Raw genomic sequence first — 15,831 nt, forward strand, 5'->3', positions numbered from 1 at the left:
CGATAGGGGGCTGAACTTGAAGGTATGCACGGGGGTTTGGGGGCGGTAGCCCCCGAACCAAAATTTTCCGATAGTTCGTATAGTTTAATTTTAGGGTTATTAGCCTGTAAATACACGAACTTTTTATATTTTCTTAAATTTAACATGACTTTTATTTTTAGCCCATAAATACACGAACTTAGCATTTTTTCTGATTTTTGACATCGGCAAGAAAAAATTCTAATTTACTATTAACGTGAAGGCCGATATACCATGTCATTCACTCTCTAAACAAAATAATGAATCAAATTACTATATTCAAGTGCATATTTCGTAGTCCACGTCATGTATTCCGGCCTCTACCTCAACAATAAATAGAGTTTTTCCATGTCGATGTCAAAAATCAGAAAAAAAATGTTAAGTTCGTGTATTTGTGGGCTAAAAATAAAAGCCATGTTAAATTTCAGAAAATATAAAAAGTTCGTGTATTTACAGGCTAATAACCCTTAATTTTATATTCAAGTAGAATCTTAATGGAGTTTAAATTAGAATTTAATCACCGATTATAATAAATAATTGTTCTTTTTTTATTGATTTAATAACAAATATATTGAAAGCAAAAAAAATTATCTCTTTGTAGGTTTTAAAAAATTAAGAGTGAATTTTGAAAATAGCCACTTTGAAATAGTAAATTTAAAAAATACCCACTAAGATAAAAAAATTTAAAAAATACCCATAATTACCATTTTACCCTTGCATATAAAAATTAAAAAATTGACAGCGAATTCACAACCAATCGAATTCACAACTGTCATTAATTTTGGTTGTGAATTCAAGCTTTGAAACTCAAATTCACAATTGAATAGCTAGTATTGATTGTGAATTCAAGTTTAAAATTTGAATTCACAACTAAAAATAGTGTTAGTCGTGAATTCACAACTAACATTATTTATAGTTGTGAATTCGCGTGAATTCACAACTAGAAATAGTGTTGGTTGTGAATTCAAGTTATATTGGTTGTGAATTCACAACTATAAATAGTGTTGGTTGTGAAATCAATCTTTATTGGTTGTGAATTCACAACGAACGCTGGTAATTCAATTGTGAATTCATAATTCAGTTGTGAATTCATCGAGTTAGTTGTGAATTCAAGAACATTAAATTGTGAATTCTGATTTGGTGACAATTTTTTTTAATTTCCCCACATTTAAAACTAAAAAAAATGGCATCCAAATTTTCTCCAAAAATTACCAACTATCAGAATCTGTGTGTGTGAGAGAGAGAGAGAGATTTTCAACGAATTAAGTTTCGTTTTGTGTGAATCTCGAAGTGTGCTTGCAGTTTTTCAGAATTTCTTTTCTTCTTATTATGTTCATTCTGCTGGCGACAATGGCAGAAATCCGGTGAATTATGAGACTCACGGGAGGAGATTTGCAGTGATGGAAAGGAACATAGATTTACGAAGAGAGAGAGAGAGAGAGAGAGAGAGAGAGAGAGAGAGCGCAGCTGCCAAATCGTCACGCACAGTGGCACAGTCCTACACCTAAAATCTCAAAATTCGACCTAAATTTCACAAAATGTGGAATTTAACCATCATCACAGGCCAAAAATCGTCATCCAAATCTTGATATGAAAACCCTAACATTTCAGTTATTCCTTTCCACCGCTGATTTCGTTACCAATCGATCTATAAATCTGGAAAGGAAAACGGATAGATATATACAACTAAAGCAGAGAGTGTGGCAGAGATCTCGTAGGTGGTGGCGCGGAGGTTAGTATAGGAGAGTGTGGGGGTTAGGTCCCCGAATGAGAAGTGGAGAGGGGTTAGAGCGGTCGAATTGGCGGCGGGGGTGAAGCAAGAGGTGGAAGAGGAAGGAGAGGCGGTGGTGGTGACAGTGGTGATGGAGAAAGAGAAGGAGAAGGAGTGGCCGAGGGTTCCGTCTCTGAAGAGAGATGACGCCATTGTCGCTCTGGAGAGAGAAATGAGAGAAAGAGAGAGAGAGAGAGAGACGTTTTTGCAGAGTGAAAGAGAAAGTGATAAGGATTAAGAGTGGGTATTTTTTAAATTTTAATCTTAAGGGTAATTTAGTCATTTAATACAAAAAGTGAGTAATTTTTTAAGTTTTTATTTGAGTGGATAAATTTCAAGTTTACTAAAAGAAAATGGCTACTTTCATGTATTGACTCAAAAATTAATCTATCTTCTATAAAAATAAATTAATATCTCTATATTATTTTAAAAGAATTTTTTATCTTTTTCTGAAAATTAGACTGAGCTATTTAATACTCCCTCCGTCCATGAAAGAACTTCCTAGGAGGGAGTGGCACGGGTTTTAAGAAAAAATATTGTTGAGTGTATTGAGAGTGGATAAAAGGTAGTTGAGTGTATTGAGAGTGCTGAAAATGTGTTATAATTAATATTGGGAGTTGTGAAAAGTGAAAAGTAAGAGAATTATAAGTGGTGGGGTATAGTCCAAAAATAGGTAGGAAGTTCTTTTGTGAACGTTCCGAAAAGAAAAGATATGAAGTTCTTTCGTGGACGGAGGGACTATATAGGACAAAATTTTGGGGTTGCACTGAGCTAGAGCTCAGAGTACAACCCCAATAAAGATCCACCACTGGATATAATGGAGCCCAGTGCAACCGCAATGAAGATCCCGGCCCCACTGGACATAATGGACCAGTTGTATGGAGTTGGACCTTGTGCATATCTATTTTCCGACCCCATCCAATTAAGGAGTATAAATTTCTTCGAAATATTTATCAACTATCTGCCGCCTTTGAAGCTTTCTCATTAATATTGCTCAACCCGTCCACTTCAATTCATCTCCAAATCAACATCTCTCTCTTGTGCGTAATGCAAATGTTGATGATTCAATAAAGTAATCACAACTTGCATTTACAAAAATTCTCTGATTTCTTTGAAATACACTTACAAAAAGCTTGTACTAACAAAATCCTACTATTATATTTATACATCCAAGAAAAAAAAAAAAAAGGTATGGAGGAAGAAAACCATCTAAATCCATCACCAAAAAATCATCAAAAAATCCATGAATTTGCGAGGAATAAACAAGAAGGCGGAAGCAAAACCGTAGTTTATATTCTACTCGCCGTGGTTCTACTAAGCATCGCCTTCCTAATATTCGGCCTCGTCGTGCTCCGAATCAAGGCTCTCACTCTCCGCCTATCAAACGTCGTCGTAAGGGACCTGCGCCACACATCTTCGTCGCTGAACATGACCATGATCGCCGATATCACCCTCCACAACATGAATTTCGGCCGCTTCCAGTTCCGCGGCGGAAGCGCTGCTTTGTTGTACTGCAACGCCACGTTTGGGGCGGCGAGCATCTCCGCCGGCGGAGTTGGCGGCCGAGGGCGGAGACGGATCAGCGCGACGGTGGAGATGATCATCGGCGGGCCGCCACCGGTGAATTATATGAATATTAGCAGAGATATTGAATCGAATTTGGTGAGGCTGATGAGTGTGGCGGAATTGCGAGGTGAAATACGTGTGATGAAGATCGTGAATAGGATTAGAACTGCTTCGATGAATTGTAGCATGGATTTGAATCTCTCGGGCCAACAAGTCCAGGGGTTATCATGTCAGTGAAGAACAATTAATTTCTCAATCGATAAATATATATCTCATAGTTTTTATTTTATTTATTTATTTCATTAATTACATGTAATTGTGTTCAATTAGATCTTGCTAGCTTTTGTTATTTGATGATCTAGCATTTAGTTTTGTGTTAATTGTGTCTAAGTGCTTTCACTCAATTCTAATTTTGTACACCAATATTTAGACATTCTACCACCAAATATACAAACTTTCAATTTTTCTTATTTTTCAATTTTTTTTATCTTCCACACAATTATCAATTGCCCTAAATTAATGTTGACATGGACACTTGAAATATCTATATATCTTAGGCAGCTCAAACGACTTATGTATTAAACAACATATATAATTGGATGTCTAGGCAACTTTAACTAAGCCAAAATAGTATCAATTTGCCATTTCACCGTGATATTAATTTAATCGGGTGAAAAATCAAAACAATTGAAAGTTTGTGTACTTGGAGGCATAATTTTTAGTTGGGTTAAGTATCAGATTCCCCCCAGCCTTTCGATGGAGGCAGCTCTCCCCCCTAACTTTAGGGGGCTAAACGCGAGGGGGACCCCTATCGATAGGGGGGCAATTGCTTCGATTTTGCCACGTTGGGGTAGTAAGCAGCACTTACCCTGACTATAAGGTGCTAAACGCGATAGGGACGCCATCGATAGGGGGCAAATTGGTACTTAACCCTTTTTAGTTTATGTGCCTCCAAGTGGAAGCTTGTATATTTAATCGCAATTACACATTAAATTTTTTAAATTAATACTCCCTTCGTCCCGGTCAAAGTGGTGCACTTCTTTTGGGCATGGGATTTAAGGAGAATAAGAGCATTCGCAATGGGATTACTTGATAGCCTACTTGATAGTGGGGGACCACATTGAGTAAGTAGTGCTGCATTGGGGTTACTTGATAGCCTACTTGATTTTTTTAGTTTTTAAAGAGGAGAAGAGAATTAAAAAAAAAAAAATAGATCAATCATGTATACCCGAAGACTCGAGTAGGCCTCGAGTAAGGCCCCCCGCAACACCCAACTCGAGTGCAATGCTCTACTCGAGTAAGCGCTTGAGTAGGAGCGTTGCAGATGCTATAAGATTGTAGTGTAAAGGTGTGTAAATGTGTGTGGGGCCACATTGTTTGTAATGTAAAATTATTACCAAAAAAGGAAATGCACCATTTTCGGTGGGACAGCCCAAAAAGGAATACGCACCACTTTCGGTGGGACGGAGGGAGTATTTTTTTTGCTATTTATTTTTTCTTTTATTTTAATTATATATTCAAATTGAGTACAATTATTGAGCTCCTTGTATTCTCATAACAGATGGGCAATGTAGAAGTTTTCTCTCCTTCGTTGATAGCCATAGTTTACTTGAGTGTAAATCCATAAGAGGGATAACATTCACTTGTCTGACAATGAAGATTCGGAAATTGTCCTAAACGAGTTTTCTTTTTTGTAAGTGTTTTTGTAGTTCAAGAATTATTCAAATCGAAACTTTAATGCAATTTTCTGAGGCCTAAAATAAGAAAAAGTAACAGACAAGATGGATCTGAAAAGTTGAGTTGAGTGACTAAGAGCATCTCCAATTAAGGTTGTATACGAATCAAATAATTTTGTTCGATTCGGTATTTGTGTTCGAATTATGATATTAGTATTCGAAAAGTTACGAATCGAATCCAAATACAAATAATATTTTTGATTCGATTAGTTACCAAATACAAATTAAAAATTTTGATATTCGATTCGATATTCGTAAGTATTCGATTCGATTAAATATTTACATAATATATATAATATGTTATTTATAACTATCTAATTTAATTATAATTGAATAGATATAACTAATGAAAGAAACGTATAACAACAACCAGCCTAAACCTTATGATTAAATAGATAAGCTAATAAATTATAATTAAATGAATTAAACGAAAAACAAAAATGATTAAAACTAAATCTTAATATCTCTGAGCCCTAAATTCAAGAGCAAGTGCTCATATTTCTTTCACTTTCATATCTCTAGGTTGAATATAAAATCTTATATTATTTACAATATTATTTTAGATATTTTTTTATATAAAATTTTGAATTGAATCGAATATTTGAATCAAATACGAATAGTTCGAATACGAATCAGATTTATTATTCGAAATGTATTCGAATATTAATTCGAATCTTGAATAATTTAATGAGTACAAATCGAATATAGTGATATTCGCTTCGATTAGATTCGTTTACAACCTTATCTCCAATGCATTGGGTCTTAGAGGGGGGTCTTAGATGGTGGTCCCCACCTAAGATACACCCCTCTCCAATGCATTGGGTCTTAGAGTGGATCTTAAATCCACATTTCCACAAAATTCACATTTTTACACTTTTATTTTTAAATTTCAAATTTCAAATTTCATTAAAATTAAAATTCAACATTATAATAATTAAAATAAAATTAAAGACATAATTAAAAAATTACATAATTTTAATAATAAAAAATTACAATAATTAAAATTAACAATAAATATTATATTAATTTAAATACAATACAATAAATTAAATAACAATAATTAAAAATTGGGCTAAAAATTAAAAGGAATTAAAAAAATGCTAAATTTTAAAATAACAAAAACAATAAATAAAACAAAAAGAGTATTAAAAAAAGTCTATTCAATCCTACCTACCCACCCACCGCCCCACCCCACCCCACCCCACCCCTCCCCTCTTTTTCTTCTTCTTCTTCCCCCATCTCTCCTCTCATCTTCTGTAATTTTTCGTTTTTTTTTTAATTTCCGTGCGTCTCCCGCACGCGATCATCCTTTTCTCTCCTTCGACCCGCGTCTTCACTTCGTCCTGGCTTCAACACCGCGTTGGAGATGCTCTAAGAGTGTGTTTGACTAAGCTTATTTTAAAGAACTTATAAGCTCTTGGAGCTAATAAGTTGTTTGAAAAGCTTATAAGATATATATGTAGTCTTTTAAGAGCTTATAAATTGTTAAAGTGTTTGGGTAATTGAGCTTATAAGTTAGAGCGAGAATTTTTTGTTAGTGAGACAAATTATTTATTAGAGAGAGAGAAAAAAAATAAAAAAATTAGAATGATATATATGATGAAAATAAAATATCATAGTTAAGTTATTTTTGTAAAATGTGTGTTGCCTATAAAATAATGAAAAGTTAAGTTGGAGTAGAGAAACATATTTTTTGGGGAGCTTATAAGTTCCTAAAACTTATTTTTATAACTTATAAATTAGTTTGTTTTGCTAAACACTTTGAAAGAGTTTATAAGCTTCTAAACAGTTTATAAGCTGTTGATGTGTGGATTTTAGCTACCTAGTTTAGTGTGCGTTTTGCCGTGGTTTCATGTGATATTATATGTTTTGCTATGTTTTGGCGCAGGAATGAGAAGAATTGGAGATGGAGCTGCTAATTGGAAGAAATTGGAGAAAGACGAGCTTGCAATGGGATTCGACGTGAAGATGGAAGAAAGTAGAGATTGGGCTTTTAATTACTTGTTATATTTTTATGAAATATTTTTATGAAGCTCAAAACTCTTAGTTTTATTTTATTTTGGATATTAATTAAGTTAGGGGCCGAAGCCCATTGGTGATGATTAGCGGCACTTTAGAAGGGATTTAATTCCCTTAGTTTTGTTAGGGCCGCACCCATAGAGGCATATATATTAGATTAGGTTACTTTTCTTTGGGACAAACACATTCACTTTTGCAATTAGTAGCCGCAACTTTGAATTCATATAGCATAGTTGACTTTTCCTTAATTCCATGCAATTCCATTACTTTCATGCAATTGTTGATTCCATACGTATTTAGCAATTTGATTCCATAGTTTGCTTAGTTTTAATTCTTGTTTTCTTCATTCAATATTGCGGCTGGACTTGGATCGAGGCAGACGACATCTGGACAATTTGGTTCAAGTTTGATTTAATTTCTTGCAATTTATTTCATAGTTCTTGTTCGTTATTTTATTTATGTTTAATTTTATTTATTTGATTGTTTTTATTTTAAGCATGAGTAGCTAATCTTTTAATTCGGCGAGAATAATGAAACTCTAATTTAATGATCTGTGAGACCTAATTGGTTTAAAATTGATTCCTATTGATTCCGATTAATTCCTAGGTTCAATGATAATTCTGATTTTATTTAAGCCTGATCAACTTAGATTAAATTGGATTACAGTCAATTAGTTCCTGCCAATCCGTAATTGTTGGAATTGGACTAATTAGTGATACAACTACCGTGTTCGTAGGGGGAATTAGTTGGTATATTAATTATTACTAGCGTCTCTAGGATAATTGATATAAATTGGGTTCATTCATCTTAATGCTATTAGAATATTAAATCTAGGTCTGGCGTCTCCAGCTCCCTTATATTTTAATAAGGGAAATAAGCAGGTCTGGCGTCTCCAGCTGTTTATCGACACAGTAAGTAGGAATTGGGGTACGTCCGTTGCGTTTCACGGTATCCTATAACTGGTTGGTTGATAGGGATTAATTAATTATTGCGTCGAGGATCAGAGTTGAATTAGAGTGGATTTATTTGAGCCGAATTACCCTTTTCATATATTTACTTCAAGCGTATTTTATTTGATTTAATTCTGCATTCTTAGTTTAATTAACTCCTCTTAAATTTAAGGCGTGGTGGCATCACCGTTTTTATAGATTTAGGGATTTGAATGATTTTTAACTGCTCTCTGTGGGATCGACCCTGCTTGCCATTGTATTAATTTATTTTGGTAATTCCGCAGGAATTATTTTGATGGTTGGCGACGTCCACCAGCTGTTTTAAAAAGCTCATAAGCTTATACTCATATAATCGCTAAAGCAATTTCAATGAAATAACAAGTGCGTGCAAGTATCCGTGTGTAGGTTTAATGGTAATAAAAGTGGTGGTTGATGCTAAGATCAAAGATCTTGTGATCTTAAAAAAATTATTTATGAAAAAAATTAAAGTACGCATACATAAATTATAGAAATTGTCCATTTTATATTAATTACATACAAAAAAAGAAAAGAAAGAATGATCGATTGTATTCTTGAAATGTTACGTACTATTCTATAAAGAGGTGGTCTTGGGTGCAATCGGTTGTACCGTGCAACTGGGTTGCACCCTCACTTAAATCATGATCCGTACCCTAACTTAAATTTATATCATGATCTTAACCATATAAATAATATTATTTTAGATGCGGGTCAACCCGATTGCACGGTGCAACTAATTGCATCCAAGTTTTTGTGTTCTACATATATATAATCAGTATGCGATTCTAATTTTGAAATTTGCATTCTAAGTTGTGAAATATATTCATATATAGGGCATTGTTATAATAAAATTTTCTTTCCATAGAAACTATAAACCATGTCATAATATCTATGTATTTTTTATACACACAACAATTAATGCATCTTTTCATATGTGAATACGTCTATACACCTACAATACTTCCTTTGATGACAATCATACATTGTATAAAGGATTAATGGTCTAAATTGATTTTTTTTTAAACATAATACTCCCTCCGTTCACGAAAAGAGTCCTATTTCCCCTCTTTTTTTTGTCCACAAAAAAGAGTCATGTTTCACTTTTTATACAATTATACCCTTTATAACTTTATGTATTTACTTCATTTGCCATTGAGGACCCACCTCAATAATTAAAAACTCTCCTCACTTTAAACTTAATTAAAGACAATTAACCATAAGATTCTCTCTCTTCTCTCTCATCAAACCTACGCCCTTCTTCCCCTTCCCCTTCCCCTCTTCCCCGGCGTGGTTCCTCCTCCGGCGAGGCTCGGACCCGACCTACGCTCCTCTTCCCCTTCACCTCTCCGGCAGCAGCTAGGTCGTCGCCGCCGCTACCGTGCCTCGGCTCACCGTCCCCCATCAACTCTTCAAACCCTATCTTCTAGATCTCGCTAGATCTCGGGGCTGCGTCTTTCTCCTTCTTCTTCACCGCCTTCCTCTGAGCACGACGCGCTCTGCTCCGCTCCCAGTCGACGCGCTCCGCTTCGCACCACAGGAACTCGCTCTCGCCCTACCTCTCTCTGCGACGGTGCCACTTCTTTTCCCCGGCGAGAAACGCCGCCGCCGACTACCTCTCTCTGCGACGCAGCAATCAGCAGCCGCAGGAGGACCTGCTGCCACCACCGTCGCCCTTCCCATCATCTCAAAACTAGCCCAAATTAGAAAATCGCGGAGCTTGGTGCAAAAAAAAATCGAATCTTGCGCTGCTAGATCCATTTCTGCCGGAGCTGCAAGCGCTACTGGACCAAAGTCGGCACCTTGCGAAACATCCCCATCGGCGCCGGCTCGCAGAAGAACTCCAAGAGGAGCTCCTAAATGTGGTTTGAAATTTGTTGCCGGATTTTCTAAATTTGTTGAATTTCTTTATCCATTTGCTGAATTTGATTGAAATTTGCTGAATTTGTTGATTTCTTTTCCCATCTACTGAATTTGTTTGAAATTTGGTGAATTTGTTTGCTCAATTGATTTCTTAATGCCACGAATTTATTTGAAATTTGTTGAATTTATTTTATTTATCCATTTACTAAAATTGTTTGCAATTTGCTGAATTTGTTTGCTAAATAATGCCTTAAATTTATTTAAAATATTTACCCATTAATATGAAGGATTAAGCAATTAGAATTGTCATTAACACTACCCCTATAAATTTACTTCTCTCTCCACTTACACCTACTTTAACAACTTTCTTAAAACCCGTGTCGAACCCCAAATGGGACTCTTTTTGGTGGACGGAGGGAGTAATAAAAAAGATATTTGATCATTACCCTATATATATGTTTGCCACAATTTCATTTAATTTTCAATTTCTCCACGAAAAACTAACCACGTCCATTTATAATAACAGAATTTACACAATTCACCATCTTATTAATATTCAATTCTCCATTATTTACAAAATTTATCATTGATGATCCTTTCACAATACTCAATTTAAAATTATATTTATAGTGGGTCTCTTATTTCATTTACAGTACCAACAATTATTTTATTAAAACTCGTATCTTATAAAATATTGCAAATTGTTCTTGAACGGGAAGGAAATACTATTTTGCACTAACAAAACAAAGAAAATGCATCACCCATTTTTTTTATATAGAAATACTATTTTGCACTAACAAAACAAACAAAATGCATCACCCATTTTTTTTTATAAAGTCTTAATCCTAAGCATTGAAACATTCAACAAGTTCTCAATTCTAAAAATAGTGCATGTTTCAATTTGTACTACACTATTTTGCGCGATCACCGGTGAATTTTTTTTATAGATAAACCCTAAAATTTCATTGATAAAAAATATCAAAAATAGATTATCGATAGAAAAACACCACTGTCGATACATGCGTTGTTAAAATAATCAACAAGATTTTAGTCTGTCAGCAAATAGTGACGAAATCAGCGACTCAACTATTAAAAATAGTATTGTGATCGATGTCGCAATCATCACTTGCCTTCAGCGACGGATGGCCCATTCCAACGATAGCGACAACGGATTCAATCCCTTGGTCAGTTCAATGTCATGTATATAAATATGGATATATTTTTAAAATCTTTTTTTTTCCAATATTTTATATCCAATTATCGACTACAATCTATACTTTGAATATTCAACATAAAGCAATAACAAAAATCAATACAATATTTAAAATAAACTTATACTTTCTGTGTCCCATTGGTAATGACTCATTCGGTCTGAGCACGAGAATTAAAGATGAGGCCGTGTTTAGGGTATAAAATAAGTGGAGATCACTTGTAAAGAGAAGGTGTAAAGCAAATTTATGGGGTAAAGTAGTGAGGACCCTAAATTACGGTGTAAAGTAAATTGAGCACATTAAGGAGAATAATTATGGGCCTTAATTATTTTTATTTTTGAACTAGACTATTATTAGTAGAATATACGAAAATGAAAAGTAGACCATTATCAATGTGATCGAGAAGTAACAAAAATCTAAAGGCTTACATACAACTAGGGTTGTAAATGAATCGAATATTTTTGCTCGATTCGAAATTCGATTCAAAATTGTGTTATTCGTATTCGAAATTATTCGATTCATATTCGATAACAAATATTCGATTCGATTCGATTCGATTAGTATTCAAATACTTATATGAAATTATGATATTCGATTCGATTCGATTCGATATTCGCATAGATACATGATTAAACATTTAAATATTATATATATGTATATATGTGTGTGTGTGGAGGGGCTAAAATAAATTATGAACTTATTTTCACCATTTGATTGTAAATTTTATGGTGGATTCATCACTTTATTGGATGAATTTAATTTTATATTCATCAATATCTAATTATATATATATAAGAATTATAATATTATATAATAATTGACAATTTTAAAAAGGGAAAATGCAAAAAATCATAATATACATGCATTAAAGTAATTCTCCATAATTTAAAAAGTAAAACTTTTCAATTTATAAAATTGAAATTTTAAATTGAAGTCATTCTTCCATCACAAATCGTGCTTCGTCATTGCGATTGTAAACTAATCAAATAATTCGTATTCGATTCGATATTCGAATTTTGATATTCGTATTCGACAAATATTCGATTCGAAATATAAATATTCGATTCGGTTCGATTCGATTAGTATTCAAATACGAATACGAAATTATGATATTCGACTCGATTCGATTCGTTTACAACTGTATACAACTAATGGATTACTACATTACCGCTTTTTCGTTTAATATAATAAAAAAATGAGTATATATCATCATCTATTTTTACTCAATCGACTACTGTTAAATTTTTTGAAGGATATCGTCCCTCATTTTTCTATCGACGTATATTTTTTATATCAATAGCCACTCAATAAAAATGACTAAAAATAAATAAAACTAAATAAAATACATATAATCAACAGCCATCTATAAATTGGAAGATAGTAACTAACTCAGTCAAGCTATGCCGAAGTATTTTGTACGTCGCGATGCCATTACAGACAAGTTATGAGTACTCCAAACCAAAGTAATACGGCAAACGCGTTTAAATAAAATTAAATTAAGACCCAAAACACGACCAGGTGACATTACATGGCAAAGAAAAAACAAAGCAAAACTCCAATAATATAAATTAAGAATCTACATAAAAAAGCAAACTTGGCAACCAAATTTAATTACTTGATCAGCCATGGCCGAGAGAAGAGAACAAGAGAAGCCCCTCGCCCCGGCCACCCCCGCAATCGTCTTCGTCGAAAAGCTCACCCCCTTCCCGGCGGCAGAGTTCATATCGCGCCGCCGCAAGCGATGCCTCAAGTGCTGCGGCTGCTCCGCCGCGCTGCTCCTAGTCATCGCCGTCACAACACTCGCGCTCATGCTCACAGTCTTCCACGTGAAGGATCCAGCGATCAAGCTGAACTCGGTGAACATCCACGGCTTCGATAAACTATCCAACAACACCAACGCCCTCGCCGGCTTCAACCTGACGTTGGTGGCCGGCATCTCCATCAAGAATCCCAATGCGGCGTCGTTCAAGTTCGACGAGGCGACGGCGGGCGTGCACTACGGCGGCGCGCTCGTCGGAGAAGCTAGGGCGCCGGCGGGGGAGGCGGGGCCGCGGCGGAAGCGTAGGATGGATGTTGTGGTGGATATTATGGTGGATCGATTGGTGGGAGTGTCGAGATTTGAGAGTGATTATGCAGCTGGGATTTTGCCGCTTAGTGCGTATGCGAGAGTTAAAGGGGTGGTGAAGATCACAGATGTTATCAAGAGGAGTTTTGTGGTGAAGATCAATTGCAGTTTTAGTGTCGATTTCAGAAGCCAGGTTATTCGAGATAGGAGTTGCATGAGGGATCTTTCTTTGTGATTTGTATTTTTTTTATTTATTAAAAATATTAAATAAAAAAATTTAAAGGTCGCACCACCACAGAGGATTCGAACCGAACATCTTTAGTTTTGGGCATTAACTTCTTACCGCTTGACCAACACCCACGCAATTTTAATTTTTGTGATTTATACTTTTTTTGTGAGAATGGGAGTGTGATAGGGACATGTTATTGCATAGCAGAGGAAACAGTTTATTCAAGAAGAACAAATGCAAGTATCGAGTTAAAAAGATGTTCAAAGAGATGAAAACCAGTAATACCAAGCTATATTTCAGAAAACAAACAAGTTCATCTTTGCTTTTTAGAAAACCTCTTATGAAAGAATACACAACCAAGATCATGACAGACACGACCTATTAATTACATCATACAACCATTGCCTTCTCTATTTCAGCTTTGCCTTTATTAAAGTCTCATCACAATTCCTTCACAAGGAACAACATCCTTAGGGTGAGGTTTCAGGATTCTTCAGACTTATGTTCTAATTTAGATGTCTAATTTGTTTTAGGATAGAGTGGATTCTACAAATTGCTTTACAGACATTTTTCTTTTACATGGCTATATTTGAAGAGAAAAAAGTAAGTTCTTGACATTCAACTCGAAAGAATGCATAGTTATTAGAGTTGAAATAATTCTTAATTATCTCAATGAATCTTGAAAAGAAGGTGCAATGACATGCTATAGTAAGTTAGTAACAGATTTAACTAGAAATATAACACCAAATTTCCACACTGAGCAATGGGCTTCATCATAGGCATGCTGCCATGTTGAGGTGACAGGGATTCTTTACCATACTTAATTAATCAACAAAAGAGAATAATTACTAAACGATATAGTTGGATGTATGCATGACATGGCATTAATTAGCCCGAAAACAAAAAACCACAAGAATTAATAAAAGTTGGTATACATAGAATTTTAGATGATGCTCCAAAAACCAAAATTAAGTAAAAGTTGGTGTATTTAGGGGCAGTTACCCCTTTTGTTAAAAGGGATCGGAGAAACTAAACTTTCGACGTAGAGAAAGCAGAGGTCCGTCTTTAGCATGTAACTCTCCCAAGCTTGAATTTTCTTATTCCGCAACTCATCATCGTGTGCTGGATCGTCGAGCTTAAAAGTCAGTCCACGAACTAGCCAAATCTCCGCATCGTGGGATCGAGGAATTTTAGGACGACGAGGAAAAACAACATTTGCCGCTCTCACCAGAGGCTTATAAACAACAATATCCTCTGTTTTCACCCAAGAACCCTCCTTCATTAACCGAACATCAGTATACTTGATTGACCAACCACCTTCATAATCATGACCACACATCGCGCCAAGGCACCCGTCGTCGAGCCTCATCAAGGACACCACCGGCGCATGTGGCCGCTCCATCACTCCAAACTCTTCGCTTTTCATGTCGAAGGTAACAATGTTGTGAGTCCTCAGCCAATGAAGCTTCCCGCTCGATAACACTGGAGTGCGGTACATGCCCATGTTTTCGAAGTCAATGACTTCAATTACTGTTTTCCATGAATTCGTTTCTGAGCTATAAAGTTTAGCCATCCGATCCCAATTACCCCAATGCAAAACAACAAACACCTTGTGTGCACCACTGGATTCGTCCCAATCGAACCCACAATCGCCAATGGACCAAACCCTATCCTCTATTTTCAATTCCAGTTCCGGTAAAATTCTGCCAGTAATGGTGGTGGCAGGATTCAACAATTCAAAATACCCTTTCTCCAGATTACCGAAATTACTCCAGTAACAGACCAGCCCATTACAGCATCCCACGATATGAATGGACTCCGACTCCTCATTGTTCGAGTGGGACTCCTCGTCCGAATCGGACTCCTCGTCTCCGTCCGAGACGGCCTTCTTGTCCGAGACGGCCTCCACGTGCGAGTCAAGAAAATAAAAATGCCTGTGATGGGCCAAAGATGCGTTTTTTGATGAGGTTTGGAAGTGGTTTTTGATGAATCGGTCGCTGTCAATCAAACAACGCCATGATTTCGAAACGCAACGGAATCTCAAGAGAGATCTCACCGGAATTCTTAACAGTATTTCTTCGATGATTGCTTCATGAAGAAAAAGGAGAGATACTTTGCTGCTTTTGTTATCCATAGCTCACACGCACATCACAAACACTCTTCGTACCAAACAAAATATGACGATTCAAATATATCAAACCTAAACGCTAAACTATTCTACACAACTAGGAAACCAAAACTAAATAGGATACCATAAATAAAGAGATATACATCAGATATATTCCAGATCTAAAAGTCGAAACAAACTCTAAACTATTCAAACACAACTAGGAAACCAAAACTAAATATAATAATATATTAAAATTAAGAAAAGGAATATGCATTAGA

The 15,831-nt window shown here is 35.4% G+C and overlaps 3 protein-coding genes across 3 annotated transcripts; 2 read left to right on the top strand and 1 right to left on the bottom strand.

Annotated features, from left to right (window-relative positions):
- The first annotated feature begins 2,097 nt into the window (after positions 1–2,097).
- Positions 2,098–3,709, top strand: LOC131026471 (late embryogenesis abundant protein At1g64065-like). The gene has a single exon (XM_057956347.1). It carries the CDS (start codon positions 2,981–2,983, stop codon positions 3,590–3,592), a length of 612 nt encoding a protein of 203 aa, XP_057812330.1. The 5' UTR covers positions 2,098–2,980; the 3' UTR covers positions 3,593–3,709.
- Positions 3,710–12,677: 8,968 nt separating this feature from the next.
- Positions 12,678–13,519, top strand: LOC131026472 (late embryogenesis abundant protein At1g64065-like). Its single transcript, XM_057956348.1, has one exon. It carries the CDS (start codon positions 12,775–12,777, stop codon positions 13,447–13,449), a length of 675 nt encoding a protein of 224 aa, XP_057812331.1. The 5' UTR covers positions 12,678–12,774; the 3' UTR covers positions 13,450–13,519.
- Positions 13,520–14,431: 912 nt separating this feature from the next.
- LOC131025803 (putative F-box protein At2g02030) lies at positions 14,432–15,577 on the bottom strand. Its single transcript, XM_057955593.1, has one exon. It carries the CDS (start codon positions 15,575–15,577, stop codon positions 14,432–14,434), a length of 1,146 nt encoding a protein of 381 aa, XP_057811576.1.
- Positions 15,578–15,831: the final 254 nt, after the last annotated feature.

The sequence above is a fragment of the Salvia miltiorrhiza genome, chromosome 5 (assembly GCF_028751815.1).
Source record: "Salvia miltiorrhiza cultivar Shanhuang (shh) chromosome 5, IMPLAD_Smil_shh, whole genome shotgun sequence".
NCBI lineage: Eukaryota > Viridiplantae > Streptophyta > Magnoliopsida > Lamiales > Lamiaceae > Salvia > Salvia miltiorrhiza.

What these genes read in the sequence shown, in the direction of transcription:
- LOC131025803 (XM_057955593.1), bottom strand. Translation starts at nt 15,577, where the DNA reads ATGGATAACAAAAGCAGCAAAGTATCTCTCCTTTTTCTTCATGAAGCA.
- LOC131026471 (XM_057956347.1), top strand. Translation starts at nt 2,981, where the DNA reads ATGGAGGAAGAAAACCATCTAAATCCATCACCAAAAAATCATCAAAAA.
- LOC131026472 (XM_057956348.1), top strand. Translation starts at nt 12,775, where the DNA reads ATGGCCGAGAGAAGAGAACAAGAGAAGCCCCTCGCCCCGGCCACCCCC.